At 38.2% G+C, this 23744-nt stretch overlaps 1 protein-coding gene across 2 annotated transcripts; it reads left to right on the plus strand.

The window, feature by feature from the left end:
* Nucleotides 1-1916: 1916 nt before the first annotated feature.
* Nucleotides 1917-23312, plus strand: LOC124138247 (mediator of DNA damage checkpoint protein 1-like). Of its 2 annotated transcripts, none has more exons than XM_046504802.2 (3): nt 1917-2025; nt 5728-8289; nt 14691-23312. In XM_046504802.2, the coding sequence occupies exons 2-3, from the start codon at nt 5751-5753 to the stop codon at nt 15638-15640; spliced, it is 3489 nt and encodes a 1162-aa protein (XP_046360758.2). In that variant the 5' UTR covers nt 1917-2025; nt 5728-5750; the 3' UTR covers nt 15641-23312. The 2 variants fall into 2 exon arrangements, with proteins under 2 accessions (XP_046360758.2, XP_046360759.2); XM_046504803.2 differs by having other exon boundaries at nt 14718-23312.
* The last annotated feature ends 432 nt before the right edge of the window (nt 23313-23744 follow it).

The raw sequence follows: 23744 nt of genomic DNA on the forward strand, positions 1-23744 counted from the left end.
ATACTTGGAAAATGCCCCCAACACCCAGAGTAATATATTATGAAAGGTTCTTTACAGGCAACAATTCTGCTTCACCGTTCCAAGCAACGACTATTTTGTAAACTGCAATCATGTGCGGGTTGATCTCCCTTATAATATACGTCGCCTCCGATAGAGTTCAGTGTCCAGATTTCCACTTCCAGAGACCATATATACGAATATTATATATACTCCTTGCTGCAAGGAATTAAGTATCGGTTGATCAGGAAATTTGTCTTTTGACGTTACTTGTTTGTTTGTTTCTTTGTTGTTCCCGCCGCACTTAGCAACATTTCAACTATATGACGGCGGTCTGTAAATAATCGAGTCTGGACCAGACAATCCAGTGAATGACATCATGAGCATCCATCCATGAAAATGGACTACGGTGACATGCGTCAACCAATTCAGCGAGCCTGACCACCCGATCCCGTTATAGTCGCCTCTTACGACAAGCCTAGTCGCCTTTTACGGTTGGTTGGTTTGTTGTTTAACGCCGCACTCAGCAATATTCCAGCTATATGACGGCGGTCTGTAAATAATCAAGTCTGGACCAGACAATCCAGTGATAGACATCATGAGCATCGATCCACGCAGGGGATCTATGACATGCATAACCCAAGTCAGCGAGCCTGACCACCCGACCCCGTTGGTCGCCTTTTGCGACAAGCATAGTCGTGTTCGGCGCACAATTTGGATTTTTACGTGTTTGTTGGGTGCATGATGCTAAACAAGTGCTTTTTAAAATGTGAACAGCCCGCATTGACTGTTCAGCTGTCAGGTGATCCTGAAACACCCATTAACCGTATATAACCGTAAATAACACTTACACAATGCCACGGCTTGTTGAGAATCAACGTCAACGCGTCGCCGGTATATGCTGCAAACAGGAATTGCGCAACACGAAGTTGCCAGACATTTTAATGCTTATCAAATCAAAAATATCCTCTCCTGGAGGAAGGTTATGCTGCCTCAAAAAGTTTGTTACAACGCGTGAATCATGTGTGTTGGCATCACCCTGTTGCAACGTGACGTTACGTCCATGCATTTGCACAAAGGGAACACAATATGACCTCGAACGATGTCGTCCCGGTAGCGTCGCTAAAACATTCACCTGTAGACTCATGCACGACTATCAGTTTTGCTCAGATGAAAGCTGGATGCATGTTGGTTGGTTTGTTGTTTAACGCAGCACTCAGCAATATTCCAGCTATATGAAATTTGTCTTTTGACGTTACTTGTTTCTTTGTTTCTTTGTTGTTTACGCCGCACTCAGCAATATCCCAGCTATTGACGGCGGTCTGAACATAATCGAGTCTGGACCAGACAATCCAAAGATTGACATCATGAGCGTCGGTCCACGCAATTGGGATGCAATAACATGCATCAACCAAGTCAGCGAGCATGACCACCCGATCCCGTTAGTCGCCTTTTTCGACAAGCATAGTCGCCTTTCTGTACGGCAAGCGTGGGTTGCTTAAACCTATTCTACCCCGGATTGTCACGGGTCGAGTGAAGATTGATTATGTCGGGACAATATTGTCATGAATATCAGCTAGATGTTCGAGATTTCGCTGTAAATATAGTTGCATTTCGAATGTGTGACAAAAGATTCGAAGATGACATATAAGACCTTCTATTGTGAACATGCCATGTATAGATACATTTAACACTGGAAAGTTTTACTACATGATTTTGTTTGTAACTTCTAGTTCATACAAAAGTCATATGTATTTTGTACTTTGTTTACAAAATTCGGTTAACTTCAAATTGTTAGAACCGTAAAAATGTTAACTCATTAAAAAATAACAGATATCTCGTGCCTAAGCTCAAATTGAGCTTATTTGAATTTTCGCTTGAAATCCGAATCGTCCGGATTTTTAATTTGGAACCGGAAGTGACAAGACGGAAGTTGGGTTTATCGTAAACAAGCACACGCCGAAGCAAACCTTGCTTCAAATTCAACTAAAAATGCGTTAAACTGGCTCTAATTTCTAACTGCCAACGGTATGATACATTGAATTGATTATATTTGCATCATATGCACACTTATTTTACAAGTATATCACAGTATTTGCCGCATAAATCTAATTTCAGATTGACGTGGCAGAGGCAAAAGTGTAACGAAAATACAACAATTTCAAATTTTCAAGAGAATTTCCTGGTTTTGATTACCTACCTAAGATTACCGCAATCTCTATTTTGTAGTTTGACATACATATCTGATTGTATGATTACTAACTTGACAATTTTTTCACAGTATTTTCCCTTGATTAGTTCTAAAAACCGGTTACTCTTCGTCTTACCAGCGAAGTGTCACATTGACCTGGAGCGTATTATCGGCTTATTTATCTTATCTGATTGAAAGCATTTGTAGCTTCCTATTATTCCTCTAAAAAGTACAGTATTCATAAAAGTGCCTTATTATATTCTTGGGTTTAAAGTAAAGTACAATTTATCAGCTATATATTCAGCTATATAATATTTGGGTTGATGCGTTTGTGTATTATTCAGATAATAATTGTCTCTGTAGACTGTGGGTTTCTCCTGAGAGTGATTCATTTCAATTACAACAATCTGTTTCCAGTGTTTCAAAACTGTATCAGCGTGGTATTAGATCATAGTTCAACCTGAACTCTGATGTTATCAAAGTTGCTAATGGCGATAAAATGTTGTGAGGTTTATCAAACATTTGAACACATTTTCTATGCGTTAAGGTTGGAACATATTCAATATTGTATCAGTTCACGTCTTTGAACATTATTTAACAGTCTTTTTTCCTATTAAATCCTTATTCCAGGTCAATTGTTTAGTTATGAAATATAAACCAGAGTTCTCTCCCTTTCCTGTTTCTTAAACATTCATTTACAAAGTCAGTTGTACATGAATAGTAATTATGCTCACCGAGCTGCTTTTGAAACCTTTGAAAAAATATAATATTGTTTAGTGATTAATTTTATTGTTTATGTCTATGAATAAGGATAATGGCAATAGTTTGTAGTTTCAATAATGATGATAAACATTAAAGGCTATTTTGTTATTGTTATCTTATCTGTCTAGCGCGCTGGCATGAATTTCAAAGGTTGCTGTATTCTCTGGTTATGACTCCATAATCTCTGTTCATTTGCAGGCTGCCATTATTTAGCCGGAATGCTGCTGAATGAGATCTCCAGATAGGCTACACATGCCATATTCGATGTAATACGCGCCCCGCTCTAATAAACGCCCACAGCGATATTTGCTCATATATTGGCTAGTGAACAATCCCAATTAGCACCCCTTCCCATTGATTAATGTACACAAGACTTATTTATTCGCGTATAATACGCACTCGTTATATGCACACTTAATTATGGGCAATTAAATTCGGGAAAAATATGTCTGTCGTACATAAACATTTCATGCTGTCAGCATAAACCACAAAATTTATCTTTCAACTCAACTTTTTTTTTAACCAAAATAATATTCTAATTTTGAGTGCGCCCTGGGCGCTTATTACGTCGAATACGGTTTGTCCAAAATCAGTGGTAGAAACTAACATTTTTAGTTCACTAGTCCTCATAATGATACCATATAGCAAACCCCTTAAAAATGGCAAATTTCTACTAGTCCTTATGCACAGTTTGGCAAGGACTACAGGACTAATGCCAATGTCCAAGACTGAAAATGCGGCATATTTGTTTAAAATACACAAAGTGGAGAGAAACCACACTTCAAATATTTTTCATTTGCTTGCATACAAATACTTATGAAGAATTACGTGATATAGCTGGAATATTGCTGAGTGTGGCATTAAACAACAAACAAACAAACAGTTTACATACCTGTATATCTTTACAGATCTTTATTGATCAAAACAAGTGTAGTGGGTTGTTTAACTCTACTTCATTGAATAATTAACAAAATGTCACATCTAGCATATTGTATGTTAGCCATCAGAGGTAGAATCTAACAGTTTTTGTCCACTAGTCCTTATAATGATAACATATAGCAAAACCCTTAAAATGGGCCAATTTCTACTAGTTCTTAGGATACCTTTACTATTGCATGTATTGGGCAGTTTGGTAATGACTACAGGACTAGTGCCAATTTCTAATGCTGGAAGCCTATGTATTTCCCTTTTATGGGCTGATGTGACATGGGACACACTTCAGCAGCACATGAACAGAGGCAAATGAAAAGTGACTTGACACAAGTTTCAGGAAGAATTATTTTTAAAGGCCATTGGTTACCATGATGTCACAATCAAATGACATCACTCTGCTAGTGAAGTTGTTAGCAGTACTTTCTACTTAAGACACTTCTTATTACTGTCTACAACCTGAAAAAAATTTGAAGAATAATGTTGGATGATAAATAGCATCTCATCCAAGTGTCTTTTGACATCAAATATATCAAGACTGGTCAATAAAAGTTTAAACCTCCTCAGCATGGCATGCCTTGGAGTTTTAAACGTTTATTGACTCATGTAGGTATATTTGCTGTCAAAAGACACTTGGGTGAGATTCTCCATATATCATATTAAGCTGGTTGTTTTACAGTTTTTGTTATTATTCATGTGTTTTTACAACAATATAACGTAATATAATGTATCATATGTATCACGGTACAGGGGTTGTAAATCGATGTATGGTATCATTGGCCTTGCATTGCAATACAATACTGTATTGCCATATCGTTAAGCGGATATTAGGCTTGCAATGATCATCTTGCCTGGGGCTGCATTGAAATGAAGTGGAGCAAGCCGGATACTCCAGAATTTTGTGGGGGCTCGGGTGGCCCAGTCGTCTAAGGTACCGTGATTCACGGTGCAGAATTGCGTCCCTTGGGCACGCCATAAACCTATGATTGTGGTTTTGAATCCCGGTTCACCCCGATTATGTTTCTAGGTTTGTCAGCACCATATCCGTGCTCATGGGTTTCACCGAACTGGTACACGTCGGAGACTTGCATCACTTCTGCTTTCCTCCCACATTAAGCTGACATGCCGTGATATAACTAGAATACTGTTAAAAGTGGTGTTAAAACAGTAACTCACTCACTCACGCACTCCTGAATTTTGCTTAGGACAACTAACTGTCCAGTGATGGTAGTCCGCAATGGCTAGTAATAGCAAGTCCATGCCAAGTGAGACCGCCTCCGTGGTCTAGTGGTAGAGCGTCCGCCTGGAGAGCGGAAGATCCGGGGTTCGATCCCCGACCGCGTCATACCAAAAGACGTTAAAAGTTGGTACTTGTTGTTACCCTGTCTGGCGCTCGGCATTAAGGGGTTAAAGCAAGGACTGGTCGGCTCGGAGTCAGTATACTGTGTATGAGTGGGGTATTCATGTTAAACTGCGGCATGGTATCTCAGTGGGCTAGCACTATAAATCGGCATAAGTCCGGTCTAGTACAAGCAGCGACACACACGTGCATGCACATCGCTATATAAGTGCAATAATCTTGGACGCGACGTTAACCCAATTTCACCCCACCTCACCCATGCCAAGTGACTCGGAAAGGGAGATAACTCTGGGGTAGCATTTTAGGGGTTAAAATTCTCAACCAGTTCTCCATTCTTTTATCTCACTACGAATTAGTCTAGCAGGACTAGTTTCAAACTTGGCATATTAGTGACATACGTTTTGTACTAGTCCTTCTGGACTTGCCTTTAAAACAATGAATTTCTTTGGCAGAGTACTCATTCTGAAGTTTTGTCAATCTGTTTCAGAACTGGATAATCACGGAAGAAAGATGGAGAAGCAATACTCGGTACAGTTCTTCACTTCATTTGTGGAGAACCTCCAGAGGTTGTGTCAAAATTACATCAGCTATGACCAAATGGTGGAAGTGAGTGGCTACATTAGTGTAGAAATAGACAATGCCAAAAAGGAGAGGTATGTCCTCAGTGAGCTGGTGCAGAGTACTGGTAACGTCATCAGCGAGAGCTACTGCACCAAGGTGTTCAAGAACTGTCCCCTACCTGTCCAGAGAAGCCCTGGTCAAAGGAGAGAACCACCCGTCATGTCTCAGATGAGTCCAGCTGCAAAGAGACCCCTCAACCAGACTAGTCCTCGGTTAAACAGAATGGGACAGAGTCCGCAGATGAACAGACAGATGAGTCCGACTGGTGTGTTGCGGCCAAGTAATGACAACAACCAGAGGCCGTCGTTCAATCAAAGATTGAACCAGTCCTCAGGATTTGGTGCTGGGAGAGGGGGTCCTCAAAGGATGAACCCAAATTTTTCAAATAGTGGAACTATGAGAGGAGGCATGCCACCCAGTCAGAGGTCAGGGAATCAGGTGCCAGGGGTAAATCCAGTTGGGAGACCTAGCTTAGGAGGTAACCCCCGGATGATGAACCCATCACAGCGGATGAACCCACAGGGTGGGGGAATGAGGCAACCGGGCCACATGTCATCACCGGTGCAGAGATCAGGTCCCAACCCCAGTCAGAGGATGGGACAGCAAAGTGGTAATGTGAACTCGATACAAGCTCGTAGGACATTTGGACCAGGCCAGAGACCTCAGCCACCACAGTCCAGATCTCCCGTGGATGATTCTGATGAGTTGGAAGTCATCTCATTTGTTCCTCCTCCCAGAAGGTCTGTGGGCGAAGCCTCAACTTCTTCTCTGTCCAGTGGAACCAGGAGTCCTTTAACTCCAGAGACATCATCAGTTACAAGCAACAGGCCTCCGTTCCCATCAGGAAATAGATCTGGCAGCAATAACCTTTCTTCACAACCAGCTTCGCAGGCACAAACTAATTCACAGTCAATGGTGTTACCGGTGTCTCTTGTTCAGAATGTTGCTCAGCCAACTGCACCTCAGACATCACGGAACCAAATTGCTCCCGGGCAGCAAACTTCACAGAATCAGAGCATGAGTCATTCTGGTTCCCAAGGGTCCCAGGCGTCACAGCAGATGGGACATCAGAGTTACCAAGGCCAGAACATGCACCAGAACGTGCAGCAGAATATGCCACAACCATCTCAACCATCAGATCCCATGTCACAACCACGGCCATCACGGCAACAGATAGTGCAACAGATGTTAGAAGCCCGAGCTAATCGCAGCTTACCCTCTACTGTAACACAGCAGTCCCCACAACCAGTTTCACAGCAGAGCTCTCAACCCACGCAACAGCAAGGCACGCACACCATGGCACCTCAGCACACATCACAGCCAGTGTCTCAAAAGCCTACCCCACCTGTTCCACAGCAACTATATCAAAATCAGAACTACCCCCAGATGCCCCAGCCTCCTCACACGCCTCCTGGACAGATTATGTCCAACCCTTTGGGAGACCCTACTAGGAACACCTGGGACCAAATGAGCCAGCCTACAAGTTTTCCTTCAGGTGTAGACAAAAAAGATCCAGGACTTTTGGGGTTAAACCTCCCAGGTTTGGAGACAGATGTTGATTCTACTGCTCCAATGGAAATCAGTGCTAGGAACTCGTTCATGGATTCAGTGACTGATAGATCTTCTCTTGCTGTGTCCTCATCTGCACCTGCACCAACAGTTGCGACATCAACTCACCTACCATTTGCAGAGGACCCTTTAGGAAGTTTACAGATCTCTAATGTTGTTTCCCTTCCCCAAGGCACTCTCCCTGACATCGAGTCATCACGAATACCATCTTCTTTCCCAGAAATGAATCCATCAAGCACCCCATCCATCATAGCTGAAGCATTTGCCTCCCTAGATCCGGCAACCCTCTCTGAAGCTACAACGTCAGAACTTCCAATGACATCTGAGGCGAACTCATCAATGATGTCATTTGACAAGTTAACAGATGACGAGGATTTACCCAGTAAAAAGGCCAGACTTAGCATGGATACATCTGACCAGATTGGAGGCCCAACCTCAACTGTTGCATCAAACTCCTCCAAGCCAATGGTTCCGATTGGAAGAAAACTGAAAGAATTTGCAGCAAAGAAGCGAGCTAAACGAGGCCGACCAAGACTTGACAAACCTCCGAATCTGGACAAACCCGAAGTGAGTGATGAGGAAGGCGTAGCTGATTTTGATGCTGAGGTTGATGTAGATCCAACCAATATGACTCTGAGAAGCCGGGGAAGGAATCCACTGCGAGCATCGTACAATGAAAACTCAGACAGTGATTCAAGTCTGCCCGAAGCCTTCCGCTTGAACTTTGATCCTGCTGTCTCCACATCTGCTGGATTGGTGTTGTCTGGCGAGGGTTTACTAGATGATCAAAAAGATTCTGGCAAGGATTTGGGAGGGGCGGGAGCAGACACAGCACCAGCACCAGTTGACGGCAATCCAGGTGACTTTTGTACCCCTGTTTACATGGCTTAGGATTATACATGCTATTTAAACCTGTGAGTGTGTGGGCTTACTCTTTCTCTTTCATGTATTCATCTCACAAGTGTTGATCTGTGTCCGCTACCAACATCTGCTATTCTCCCAATTCACATCATAATGTGACTATTGGCTTTTGGTATCGTTGCAAGGTTACAGTTTATATTTCAACCACATGAACATTTTTAAAGCACAACTTAAATGTGTGTATGTATAAAAAAAAATTAATTTCTCTTTTAAAAATGCCATGGAACATTGTAGAAATATCGGATGTTTCGATGAACTGTTCAATACCATACTCATGTTTTTGTGTACATTCCTGTTCAACCATGGTTCTGGAAATCAATCTCAGAAATGTATTGTCTCTTCCTTGCTTGACCACTTCCCATGTGTACACCATGTTAAGGATATCTCTAAAGGATATCCCTAAAGGGCTATCTAGGCTTGATATGGTGGTCTTTCTGGCTCAAAGGATCTGCATGATTTGGTAAATGAGCAAAACGTTAAGAATTGGTTGGGAAAGTTATCAGATGTGTTCATATTAGTGAGTATGGTTTTACGCCGCTTTTAGCAATATTCTAGCAATTCACGGCAGGGGACACCAGAAATGGGCTTCACACATTGTACCCATGTGGGGAATCGAATCCGGGCATTAAGTGTGATGAGCAATGTTCATTTTAACTTGATTAATGATAACTAGACCTTTTTCACTTCTATCTAAAGACCTAGAGGATTTATGAAGCACTATTTTTAATGTTTGAAGTCTTTGACCCAAGCTGATTTTCTATGGATATGTATATGAATATATAAGTTAACACACACCTAGTAATCACTTTGGGTCACAGAATTGCTCATAGATTTATTCTTTATGTTTGCAAAAAACGGAAATTTTCACTTATTTTAGCGTGTTTCTTCATACTTTTTGCATTTTGATCATGTTAGAGGTCCAAATCTTGCAAGAGTGAGACAGAAACATTTGAACATGTCTGATAATTTTCAAACTACTGTTTCAAAGCTTGCCCACATTGTAAAATTTACATTTCCAGTGGGCCAAAGAGAACCCATATCATTCCTTGTCGGAATCATTCTCTACCAGGTTTACTGGGGAAGGTCTGTGGCTTTACTGCTTTTGCTTTATATGATTCGATATTGCTATGATGCCTAACTGCTTTGAAAATATATCATGTATATTGTGACTAAGAAAAACAGTGACATCCTGTATGGTAGTAAATTGACTATTGATAACATTGTCTAAGTTTGTCCACTTGTCATGTTACATTAGGAAGCAAGATATTTCAAATTTCTACATGTCATCATAGTAATACGTAGCAGTGCTGGCATTTCTTCTTATCATGTTTAAAGGGTAATGTGTAGTATTGACATGATACTGAAAAGGACAATTATTCAAAGCCACTTTCTAGAGCACATCTTTTATTCAACCAAGAAGACTGAATATGCTAAACATGCTCTTCAGCATGTTCAGTATCGCAACTATCAAAATGTACACTTGGTCAACACCTGCTAGTGTTCCCTCATATTAAACAAACAAATTATTAGAATACACTTTTGTGTCATCTGGACCCTATTTTTGCTTTGCTTTTAACATGCAATTTTGTAATTACCAGCCCCATGCAACAGGTCTGCTTTAAGTTTTGGTTGGAATTTGACTGCTGCAGCTGCCAGTGATATATTTCTAATGACTTCTGCGCACATTATTGATATAAGAGATTATTCTTTCATGGGCTTCTTCCAGAATACCTTGGTGAATTGATTTGGCCCACAAAAAGGTCAAAGGTCAAGGTCATGAGATGGAAATGCCCTAGAATTATCATTAAACATGGTATATACCTTCTTTAGGATAGGTCAGCTTTTGGCTTTTCTTAAAAGTGAAAACATGATGGCATCGTTATAGGTTTCCAAGGGATTTATCTCTACAGGCATGGAACTTTAATATGTATATGCTCTTCAGAAATCTTACCATTACAAATGTTAAAATATTCCTGTCAAAGGTCATTTTCAATGATAGTGTCATACTTTCTCATGAATATGGCTGGATTATTGATAGGGGATATCCTACAATGGTCTGATTCCACATGGACCTTGGGAATTCTTTTGGCACATGCAGTGAGGTCAAATGTCAAGGTCATGTATTTGAAAAATGTCACTCAAAAGCTTGTGGTTACAATTTGTCAAAAAGAATTTAATGCATGTAACAATTTTAAACTTGGTATATACGTTCTCTAGGATTGGGCACATTTTCGAAAAGGTTAAGGTCAAACTATGATGAAGGTCAAGGTCAGCATTCAGCCTTTTGTTAAGCGTTTGTTATGTAAGTATCAGTTTCTGAGGCAAGGTTACCTCTCAACAGGCATAAACAGTGATATTTGCATGCATGTTTCCAAATCCTACCATATCTAATGCAGGTGCTATGTCTGTCAAATGTCAAGGACATCTCTGAGGTTATTGCAAAACATGGTTGTATCATTTATTGTCGGTTACTGTTGCACTTTTACTTGTACAATTCTGTGACTTGATCATAGTTGAAGTTGTTTTGTTTTTTTATTAAGGTCAAGGTGTGTAAGTAATGTTTTTCGACTGGATGTACATGGTGTTACATTAAGACTTTAAATTTTGAGGGTCTGATTCTCGTTTTGCAAGTACTTGTAACTACTGTACCTCAAGTTTTTATATCTTATTCTGCTAGCATGTAACTAAATCGGTGTTCTGCCAAGGTGCTTAAAGGTAGGGCAGTGTAGGGTGGGGATGGGGGTGGGTCACTTGCCACTAAAGCACATCGCGGATATTATCTATCAGGTCCTCTTACGTATGTCAGATGGGATGGGGGTTGTCCCAGTCATCCAAGGTATTACAGTTCTCTGCAGTTGTGTCCCTTACGAATGCCAGAAACCTATGACGTGGGTATGAATTTTAAATTCTCCCGGTAATGTTTCTTGTTCTGGTAGCACCATACCTGTTCTGTGTTTCACCAAAGTGATGAACGTCTGAGATCTGCATCACTTCGAACTTTCCTTGAACATGAAGCTGGCTTGCCTTGATGTAACTGAAATACTGTTCAAAGAGGCATTAAGCCCAACTTACACATATCAGAATAAAGAAGATGTTTTTGATTTAAAATGGTTTTTTTTCGTATCATATCTTTTAAAATGTGGCAAATTGAATTTCAAAGGAACTTCATCATGCAGGGTTAGAAACTAACAGTTTTTGTCCACTAGTCCTTATAATGATAACATATAGCAAAACCCTTAAAAAGGGCAAATTTATACTAGTCCTTATGAAACCTTTACCATTTGGGCAGTTTGGCAAGGACTATAGGACTAGTGCCAATTTCTAACGCTGTCATGTTCACTGATACTGGTATACTACAAAGGAAACGTTTAGGACCACCCGATTATTTCATATTACTACAGTTAATCTGTCATGCCATTCATTGAACAATAATTTTCAGCATTCAGAAGACAAGTTAAGTTTGAGAACTTCCAAATGATACGTGAGTGCCAGTGAGAGTTTCAACCTTAACTGCATTACTTGACCAATGTTGGGCAATAACTTTATTGTTCGCAGCTGTGGGAGAAAGCACTGTTGACTAATCTTTTCAGGCACCAGTTTATTGGAGTTACATCATAACCCACCTTGTTCAGATGCTGGGCAGGTTTACTCTGTGTCTTGGTTAATGGGTCAGCAAATGTTTTCATGTTTTGCTTCAGCACCGTTCAGTTTGACCAAACTCGGTGTCAGTACACACCAAGAGAGTATTATTGTAAGGAAGGGAAGTAGGTCTAGGTTTCTCTGACGATACTAATCATGATTAAACACACCTGTAGGATTCGCAAGGAGGATTGGTCTCCAGTATTCTATACTTATGCATAACCAGATATGATGGGTTTTTGTAAGTTGTTAGATCCATTAGCTATTAATCAAGAGTTGCTGGTGAATAATAGGAGGTCTTATTACAGAGAGTTATCTTCCTTATTGAGTGCAGGGTTAGAACTTAACACTAGCCTGCTAGTCCAAGGCTAGTAAAAATGTCTGTGGGCAAGTAGAGTAGTACAAATTTCCCCATTGTTTTAACATTACATGGGCATTTTATGTTTACCTGGGCTAGTAAAGCTTTTGAGTTTAGTTCTAACCCTGGAGTTTTTTTGTGCTGGCTACTTGTTCCATCTACAGCTGTACCGTTTCAGGAGTGTTTTGTAGCAATGATGCAAGGTGGCAGTTTGGTCAGAACACTGAAATAGCTGATTCAATCTCACTTGATGCAGAAGTGTCTCATATCGTATATTAATGCCATTCTTGGTAGTTCAGTTTATTTAGAGATGTGGGTACGGGTGGCCCAGTCATTTAAGGCGCCACAATTTGTTTTCCAGGTTGCAGCCCTTATGCCTGCCAGAAAGCTATGACCATGGGTTCGATTCCCAGTTTGACCTGATTATGTTTCTGGGTTTGTCAGCCCAATACCCATGCCCATAGGTTCACTGAAGTGGTAAACGTCACTGCATCACTTTGGGCTTTCCTCCAACCTGAAGCTGACATGCCCTGATATTACTGAAACAATTTTGAAAGAAGGGTTAAACCAAACTCACTCACTCACTTTTCAGAGATGTGGTAGTGTGATCTTTTTCATTTTTCTATCATGTCTATAAACATGTTAGTGAGCTCTAAATCCCTTGGAGAAGCAGTCATCAATGTTAAGGCCAGACTCTCACCTGCTGCACATTTGCTGACCCTGCTAGTTGATGCTTATTCCATTACATCATTATGATCATGTTTGTCTTATTTGTTGTGTAAGGTGTTAAATGGTAGTCATGGTAATTGATTGATTGAAACTGGAACAAAGATTGTTATAAAATCTGTCCAATCTCATTAAAATCAGATCTTAGTTCTCGCTACCGCTAAACAAAGATCTGAGGACATCCCATTAGGGGTCACGTCAGAACGACCTTTCATCCGACCAATCAGAGCGTCGCTTACCAGATCATGAAAGTGACAGTCGGAATGTGATTTCTAATCATGCAGCCTCGAAAACCTTAAATATGGATATTCCGAACAATAGTTACGGGCTTATCAACTGAATCTATACAATCTAGACCATATATTAGCCATTCGAGAATGTTCTTCTGTTCAGGTTTCAAATTTTATATCGAGAATTTGTCAAAATAGGTTTCGAAGCGTAGTCACCAATTTGAAATTAGTGCCGTAAAGCACGAGAAAGCTGCCTTCTGATTGGCTAGTGTCGACTTCTTGTCAGTAATTCCATTGGTCGGTCAGAGTTTGCAAAAGGTCGGTCTGACGTGACCCGTAATGGGAATGTCCTCAGATCTTTGTTTAGCGGCAGCGAGAACTAAGATCTGATTTTAATAAGATTGAAAAACTGTCTTACATGTCTCTCTCACATACAGGTATCAGTGTTATAAGCAAAGCAACAGAGGGAAACTACAGAAATATGATTATATTCAGTCCAGGCTAAAAAAAAGTTTTCTATGTGACCATGTTACTGTTTGTTAGTTAGCTTGCACCATTCCTACAAAACACTCCTGGAAAGGTACAGCCGTAGATCGGACAGGTAGCCAGCACAAAAACACTCCAGGGTTAGAACTAAACTCAAAAGCTTTACTACCCTGGGTAAACATAAAATACCCTTGTAACGTTTAGTCAAGTTAGAAAAAAGTACTTTGTCTACAGACAATCATGAACATGGTCAGTTGGCTACTGTACGTTGAGTTTTTGTCTTCAGAAACTTTGACATTTTTCTCATTACAGTAGACTATGTGGTGTTGGTGAAACAATTTTAGCTGTGGAGACAGGTCCTGCTTGGAACTATTTGTGATTTGCCATGTGTAGGATCCAATACAACATCACTTTGAGCCAAATTTTACGAAATAAAACAGTTGTGTCATGTCCTTAGTAATGCAGGGAGCATAAACTGAAATTTCCTAAGGGTAGAAACTGTAATTTGAAATAATTGTTGTCGTGAAGAAGTCACCAAAAAGATGCATGACAATTGTTTTCAAAAGATTTTGATTTACACAGTTTACCCACTAGAACCAATTGGACGCTGTCATCATCAGTACATGGTTTGTCAATCCTGTTTTTCGGATGATCAAAACTTAAATTTCATTAAATAAAAGCAGCTTAAAAGCCTCTTTATTCAGTAGTGGAGAGAACCCTATTACATTTTCTGGTGTTCCCATTTGGGTGAATACTGGCCCGTGGGTGTGACATTGATGCCCGATACATTTCCAACCTGTTCTGAATGGAACCTTGAAGTCCACAGCTAAGATTATTGGTGTTGTCAACACTCACAGAACTTTGTTCATTTCTTTGTATTGCACTTTTAGTCACTTACAGGTTCTGATAAAGTGGCCCATTCTACAGATATTGCTGATTCAAGGAAGACTCCGGATGTCCTGTCTGAAGCTGACAACGAGAGCTACATCTTGATAGAACTGGAATCTGATGACGAGGACGACTCAAGCTCAGGAGGGGCGGACTCCTCCACTGTTATTGTCAAGCAAGAGTTGTCTACCTTCTCTAAGAATGTGCAGTTTGCGATCAACCGTCTCACGCAGTTCATGATCCTCAAGAAAGTCAAGGAACCAGCGTACACCATTATGCCTGAAACTCTGGATCCCCTTCTGGCAGAGTTCTATCTTCGGTTAAGGAAAAGTGGTGGCCAAGAATTCATTTCCTCAAGCTTAAAGCAAATCCAAAACTGTATAGGAAACTACCTTACAACAAATAGCTATCCGTTTTGTATCAAGAGTGACTCCAGGTTTGAGAATTCTAGGAGAGTTATGGAGAACAAGCTGAAACATCTGAGATCCTGTGAAGATGCAATTTTCACCATGAGGGTTGAAGATGTAGATAAGCTTTATGAAATCGGGCAGCTTGGCAGCAAGTCAGTTGACAGTTTACTCAACACTCTGTGGCTGATGAACACGGTTCACTTCTGCATCCGACGGCCCAAGGAGCACATCAGCTTGAAATGGGGGGAGCTCAAGCTTGGCCGGGAAAACCACCAGGAGTATCTAGAGTATGTGCCTTCAGGAAAGATTGTTTGGAAGAGGCATGACAATCCCCAAAGGTGCTTTGTGACTCTGTACAAGAAATATAGAAGCATGCGACCAGCCACAGCACATAGCTCAGGCTCCACCTTCTATCTAGCCATTACTGATAAGAAAGATGGATTCAAGCATCAGAAGTATGGGGAGTACAAGATGGCCAACATCTTCAAGAGGATGCTCTCCAGCGCAGGCTTGCCACTTGAGATGAAGATCTCCTGTCTGGATATATTGTAGCCTGTCATTTCGTGGTGGAATCAACTGTTGTTCCTTTGCAACTGATGATTTATCAAAGACATCTGTGTTCCTTTTCAGCAGTCTCTTGTTTGGAAGATTATATATTTTTGAACTCTAAATGTTGCATACTAGTGGATGTTTCACCGCTGTTAACATTCATTGTATTTTTTGTATTGTGAGACTCGTTATGTACCTAGGTCAAAGAAATGTTTAGCTTTTTCTGTGTACACGTTTTACACAAATAGGGCTTGATGTCCTTAAGATTTCCTTTCCAGAACTGCTTATTGGTTTAATCTTGAAGGAAGAACCTATGACCAGTTTAAGTTTATTTTTTCAAAAAGGGAGGCACATTTTCCTCAGTTTCAAAGATTTATTTATTTTCAGGACTGTACTGAAAGAAAGACTCTTTCAAAGCAGCTAGATTTTCTCACATCTATGCATGGAAATAGTCTTTGAACTTGTTGAAGGTTAACTACATTTTCAAATAGTGCTTCTTTTTAATCATCTTATCTGAGCATGCAATCTAGGTCATTCAACATGTATAGCATTGTGTGTTTACTTTCGTTTTAAACATTGATGTGTTTGTTATTGTGTCTCGTAAAATTGAGAACGTTTTTCTATAACTAGCAGTAGCATATCTGCTATTTTCACAAAAGATTTTTTCAGCCTTAATCATGTTGATCATTGCTTGGTAGGAAATAGTATCGTTAAAACTATTGTCAGCTTCATTCATTGGTCCACACAAGTGTATGTTATATGTTTGGTATGGTTTAGGTAGTTTGTGAATCTGTCACTGTTATCAAGAGCTATCATGAATGATAGTGTTTCAAAGTAATATATGATTTTTAATATAAGATTTGTATCCTACCATGTAACATAATCGTAGTGCTGTGACTGACATTATTTGCTATGATTAGAATAGTGTCTTACAAGTCTGCCGAACATGGGTCATTCAACTTTTGGAATCCATGAACCACATGATATCAAAATTTTAACCCGTACTGTATGGCTCAACACAGAGTACCTCTTTCAGCCCTGAGTGATCTTGGAGCTAAGTGAAAATGGCTGTGCTTCTAAAATTCTTAGCCAGGTTTTGCTTGTCTGACAGTTTTGAGAGTTGGACCTCCTATATAAAATGACATTAATATATTATGGTTGTACGTAGGGCTGGGACGATACACCATCTGGGCAATTTGATACATATCAACGATCCGATATGTATCACGATATTTGCACGTGCTCTTAATTGTGGTGTGTAAGCCATCTTTTTCATAGACAGGATGGCAAAATACCTTGTGCACTTACAATTAACTGTTGACAGTGTCAAGTATGTGCAATGGATGAAAATATGTACGTTTTCACTACTCACTTTCACTTGTAGTTAGTGTTTGGTGTAACATTTATTAAAGAATACATTTAGGGTAAGAATCGATACTTTTTACTTAGTGTGCAATTGTGATCGATACTTGTATCAAAAAGTAAAAAAATCGCGATCCACCGATTCATTGTAGTAACATCCCACCACTAGTTGTAAGCTGAGATTGCTTTGTGCAAACTTTACCCAAAGCCTTGGTCTCATTTGAACATCACAATTTTGAAAGATTGACATTTTTACAGTTACAAGGATGTTAGTATGGTTGTAGGTTAAAATTGCTTTGTGGAACCTTCCCCAAAACAACTAGATCTTGTTTGCAGAAAACAATTTTGACAGTCTGACCTCCATACAGTTACTTTTTATAGTTACTTAAATAATATGGTTGTAAAGTAAATTTGCTTTGTGCAAAGTTCGCCCAAAGCCTAGATCTTGTTTGCACAACACAGTTTGGACAGTCTGACCTTCTAGATAAGGTGACATGAATACAACACTTGTAGGTTAAGGCTCCTAGGACAACTAATGGATTTCATTAAATGAATGATCTTTCTTCTGATTGAGAATTTGGCACCCAATAATGTGATTTTGTAACAAATGCATGTTTCTTACAAAAAAAGATTAAATAAAAAATATATACAGCAATCAGTTAGAGCTAAGACACAGCTCTACCTTTGCTTTTCATTTGAAGAAAAAATGTATCAGAAGTGTGCATGTCAATTTCAGAAAATCAAGACATCTTTTTCAGGTCATTATCTCATTTGGAGATAAGCCACAGCATCATGGGAAAGCAAGAAAATTCAAGTTTTGTTTAGTATCTGTGCTTAATCTCATGTTATTGTTCTGATTGGTTCACAGATATTTTAGTGGCCATCTTTTTTTTATTTATACGCATGGTTCTTTGTAAAAGAAATACTCCTTTCATTGATCTGATAGCTGGAATTTGATTTGAAAACATTGACCATTTGTGGGGTGCATGGTTTGATCATCAATGAATCAGAATGACCCTTTGGCTTTTATACTGGTTTCCAAGGAGCCATTTCATCTGCTATGTATATCCACCAATAATTAATATAGAATTTATTATGATATGTCAACCATTGAGCATGCATTATTATGTGTCTATTGTAGAGAATACATCATGATGTGTCTACTGTAGAAAATACATCATGATGTATCTACTGTAGAGAATATATCATTATGTGTCTACTGTAGAGAATACATCATGATGTGTCTACTGTAGAAAATACATCATGATGTATCTACTGTAGAGAATATATCATTATGTGTCTACTGTAGGGAATACATCATGATGTGTCTACTGTAGAAAATACATAATGATGTGTCTACTGTAGAGAATATATCATTATGTGTCTACTGTAGGGAATACATCATGATGTGTCTACTGTAGAAAATACATAATGATGTATCTACTGTAGAGAATATATCATTATGTGTCTACTGTAGGGAATACACTATAATGTGTCTACTGTATAAAATACATTATTATGTGTCTACTGTAGAGAATACATAATGTATCTACAGTAGAGAATACATAATGTATCTGCTGTAGAGAATACATAATGTATCTACTGTAGAGAATACACTATGATGTATCTACTGTTGAGAATACATAATGTATCTACTATTGAGAATATCGCCTGCAAAATTGCTGATGCGGCGTTAAGCAATATTCACTCACTCACTCACTGTTGAGAATACATAATGAATCTACAGTAGAGAATACATAATGTATCTACTGTAGAGAATACATAATGTATCTACAGTAGAGAATACATCATAATGTATCTGCTGTAGAGAATACACTATGATGTATCTACTATAGAGAATACATAATGTATCTACTGTAGAGAATACATAATGTATCTACTGTAGAGAGTACATTATAATGTATTTACTGTAGAGAATACATAATGAATCTACAGTAGAGAATACATAATGTATCTACTGTAGAGAATACATAATGTATCTACTGTAGAGAATACATCATAATGTATCTGCTGTAGAGAATACACTATGATGTATCTACTATAGAGAATACATAATGTATCTACTGTAGAGAATACATAATGTATCTACTGTAGAGAGTACATTATAATGTATTTACTGTAGAGAATACATAATGAATCTACAGTAGAGAATACATAATGTATCTACTGTTGAGAATACATAATGTATCTACAGTAGAGAATACATAATGTATCTACTGTAGAGAATACATAATGTATCTACAGTAGAGAATACATAATGTATTTACTGTAGAGAATACATAATGAATCTACAGTAGAGAATACATAATGTATCTACTGTTGAGAATACATAATGTATCTACAGTAGAGAATACATAATGTATCTACAGTAGAGAATACATAATGTATCTACAGAAGAGAATACATAATGTATTTACTGTAGAGAATACATAATGAATCTACAGTAGAGAATACATAATGTATCTACTGTAGAGAATACATAATGTATCTACAGTAGAGAATACATAATGTATCTACAGTAGAGAATACATAATGTATCTACTGTAGGTAATAAACTGTAGAAAATACATTATAATGTGTCCCTTATTCCCAAATCCATTAGGTTGTAGACATGTTAAAACACAAATAAATTAGCAAATAGCAAAAGGACAGCTCTGTTGACAAACACATCTTGATTGGTTACATGATAAATTAACTGCAGTTATTTGTTAGCTTTCTATCCATATTCTAAATTTTACACTTCATCTTTTTATAGCCGTTATACTTCATCTAGAAATGTTATGACCAGATGACTTTTAGATAACACTTTTGTATGTTATGCATTGCAGGGCATTTTGGGATGTGTGTCTTGCCATAAAAGCTTATAAGGACGCTTTTCTAAGGAAGCCTTTTAGGGCCAATCAGTTTTTTCTTTTTTTCTCTTGAAATTTGAAGATACTAAGTTGAACGTTCAAGCTACTAAGTTGAAATTTCAAGTTATAATCTTAAAATTTTAACTTATTATCTTGAAATTTCAAGATCCTTTTCTTGAAATTTCAAGTTAGCATCTTTATTGTAATTTCAACAGAACATCTTAGTATCTTGAAATTTCAAGAAAAAAAATATAAATACCTATGGTCCTAAAAGGCTTCTGTACTTTGCTGAATGTATGCAAATATATAGATATCCAGATTATATAATACCATGATTGTACTGTGAGATGCATTTATCATCTTTGTACATACTTCATTCTGCATACTGTACAACTCAAAAGAATTTAAAGAACACCCAATGCTTTTATATGACAATAGTTAATCTTACATGGCTTTGTGGGTGTTCTTAACTTCTTTTGAGTAGTGTACATTGTTGTGTTTTGTTGTGCAGTATTGTGCTGAAATGAATCATTTTGCCATACCAATACTTCAGGATGTTTCTTAAGCTTACGCTCATGTCATCATGTTCCTCTATGCTCCTCTATGCTCAGTCAGTAACTGCTGACATGATTATCATGATTATGTATCTCTGTACATGATGTTACTCATTTTTATGATTCTTTTTTTTTAAGATAACAGTTTACTTGCATGTTAGGTTCTCGTCTTAGAAAAAGAAATATTTTGTTATGTTTGTTCAATGATATACTTTGTAAGGCTGGAACACTGAATTGCTATTTGGCCAGTATCGGATTATATATACCCGGTACCACTCGAAAGAACTTAAAGAACACCCATTTTTTTCATATGACTATAGTTAATCTGTCACGGCTGGTGGGTATTGCAACACACGGCTTTCAATAGTGGGAGAACTTCAACTTGTTTTGAGTATATTTTGCATTGAATCTGTTTAAATATTTTTAAGCCAGATCATGTGGATTTCTGGAGAATTTTGTGACTTAAAAGTGTTTTAGACAATTGCAATTGTGTTAAGAAAAGCTTTTTTCAAATTTAATTGTTTATTATCTTTTTTACTTTTGCAAAATATAGAGAAGACTCCATATGACAGAAAAGGAACTGGGTCTGGATGTATCTTGTTTAGTAAGACAAATAAAAGGTAGCTGCAAGCTGATTTAGGAGCACAATTATTCCTTATGTTTAAATGTCAGTCTTGGCTCAGGCCCCAACTAGAACCACCCCGTAACACCCATGCAAATCTAGTTTGGCAAGTTCAGATTTCTTCAGTTTCTGAAAATAATAAGATTCTCAAGCCACCTTTCTATTATGTTATGAAAGACAATTTAACAATCTTTTGTTTTCATCATAGTTTCATTTCAGAGCGTGAATTTAAGTTTTCTGGGTAAGTGTATGGCGTTGCGAAGAGAGAAGTCACTGAATCACTGAAGAATATTTTCAGCCACCACACATTGATATTATTCAAGATGGTAGCTGCTAAATTTGTCATTCCTCCATCACAGAATGTCATTTAAGCGGTCACTGCAGTATATTTGTGTGACCAGAAATTCAGATCTGTTTGGATATTAAGTGAAGGAAGTTGGTATTTTGCTCTGAATTCTAGTAATATATTTTTAGGGCTTATATGAAAATCCATTTATTAAAAAAAGTGCTGGTTCTGTTACTCTGCAATGTACACAAGCCTTTGAATGAAGCAGTGATGAGACTGACTATTATCTGTAGTGTTTTGTGGCAAATGACTGCCATTGAAATATTCTTGGATTTAATTGAGAGACGTTTATTACAAATTATTATTTAACCAGGAAGTGGATCCTGTATCATAAAGGGTGTATTGTCATTGTTATCTAAAATTGAGAGGAAGCCTGGTCCAATATTGTATTCATGACAGTAAAATCTGATAGTCGATATGGCAGCTAAACAGGCTCACATGATTTTCTACAATCTTCTTTAAACCTTTTGTGATTTTTCAAGATTTTATTTCAGCATCTTCATGTCTCCGGCAGAAAATTGGCTCCTAATGTCATAATCTATTGTACAATAGTTTAAAACATGGTTTAAAACATTTTTGGACTTATCAGAGATTTCATTTTGGCCGTTTTGATCTTGCATCTAGCCGAGACCTTGTTTCCCATTGCTGTAATTCCTGAAATCCATCATGTATAAGCTCTATGGTAGGGCCCAATTACTTTTGAAAGTTTGAACTCGAGCTTCAGGTGTTTAAGTACTACGTTTAGTTATTCATAATAGACATGCTTGCTGATAATTATAACCATTTCTTTTGTGTCTTTAGCCACATCATGAATGATACAGAGAATTTGTATTCTGACCATGATGCTTTGAGAACAAGCACCATCTTTTATCCAAACCTGTACTTCTATTTTACTGAAAACAAATATCAATCATTTGTGATAATCATGCTGTCAGTATATATTGTATGTTTCTCGTGATCCCGTGATGGAAACTTTTGTTAAGGCCTGTTGTATGTGACACCTTGAGAATGACACAGTACGTACACCCCATTTTCCTTCAAGCTGAGGTGATAGTTGATCATTACCGGTTCAAAATGATTGAAGTCAACAGATCCTTGCCATGGCCCTAATTTTGAAAAATAATACGGGCTGTAAGATTCAAATACTATAGCAGCAGACCTCTATTACCCAAGGACCTAAGGACTCAAAGACCAAAGGTCCATCCTAATGTTTGAACACTGATGTCAATGGTAGATTGCGAGATGTTTTGCAAGTGCCATTAGGCTTAATCATGTAGGGTGAGTCACTATTTACTGGAGATGTGAACTAGGAATATTTGCCAATGGCCTAATTATCCTGCTTGTTATGGTGTGATTTAGGTCAATCTTGTACATGCCATATTCAGATCATTGTCAATCATCTTGATGCGTGTAATACATTCAGTCATTTTAGATGTATTTGTTGAGATCTTTGAAAATATAAGTTCAGTTTAACATCAATGCATCTAGAGACAGTTTATGTTCATTGTAAAAAAGTCGATTCCCACCTTGTAAATAATTCACAAAGACAAGCATAATCGGATACAACATAATGTTCCTTGGAAATTGAAAGCACACTGATTTATCATTCTTCAAATTGTCTGTAAAAGAATGACATTTCTGTTATAAAAGTTCAGGTAGTTCATAATTCTGACTTGTCTAAAACATTTATGTTTTGAAACGTTTATTGAAGTTTCAAAAATGTTTATTTTGATAGTAACCAATGCAACAAGGAGAGTTTGTAACAGTGATTAGCATGGTTACACAAGGATTTTGTTACATTTAATTTTTGGATGTTTTCATTGATGTACCTGTTAGAAAAAAGGACTATAAAGTTTATAGTATAAACCTTGTATGTATGATTCAATGTGTTTCCGTCATAAATAAATGTTTGATAAAGGCAGTGTTTTGTGTAATGTTTGTATGACAGTAGTAAGACTGTAACGAAACACTTTGTCACAATATCAGCAACCCATGATTGTCGTAAGAGGCGACTAAATGGATCGGGTTGTCTGGCTCGCTGACTTGGTTGAGGCATGTCATCGTACCCCAGTTGCCTAGAGCGATGATCATGGTGTCACTGGATTGTCTGGTCCAGACTCGATTATTTACAGCTCATTGTCATGTAGCTGGAATATTGCTGATTGCGGCGTAAAACAACAAACAAACAATCTTTGTCACAATACATATCTTGATAATAAAGCCATGACAAGAGCTAGGGTCAAGCGTGAAGGGAATGACTGAAAGCCCGACTGAAACATTGAGTGCATTTGAATCCATATTAATAACAGTAACCTGAAACTCTAGAACACAAAAATTCAAAATGTCAACA

The sequence above is a fragment of the Haliotis rufescens genome, unplaced genomic scaffold (genome assembly GCF_023055435.1).
Source record: "Haliotis rufescens isolate VD_foot unplaced genomic scaffold, xgHalRufe1.0.p SCAF_5, whole genome shotgun sequence".
NCBI classification, from domain to species: Eukaryota; Metazoa; Mollusca; class Gastropoda; order Lepetellida; family Haliotidae; genus Haliotis; species Haliotis rufescens.

Coding starts and splice junctions, on each gene's coding strand:
- LOC124138247 (XM_046504802.2), top strand. CDS start 5,751: ATGGAGAAGCAATACTCGGTACAGTTCTTCACTTCATTTGTGGAGAAC. Junction 8,290..14,690: donor ACCAGTTGACGGCAATCCAG/GTGACTTTTGTA, acceptor AGTCACTTACAG/GTTCTGATAAAGTGGCCCAT.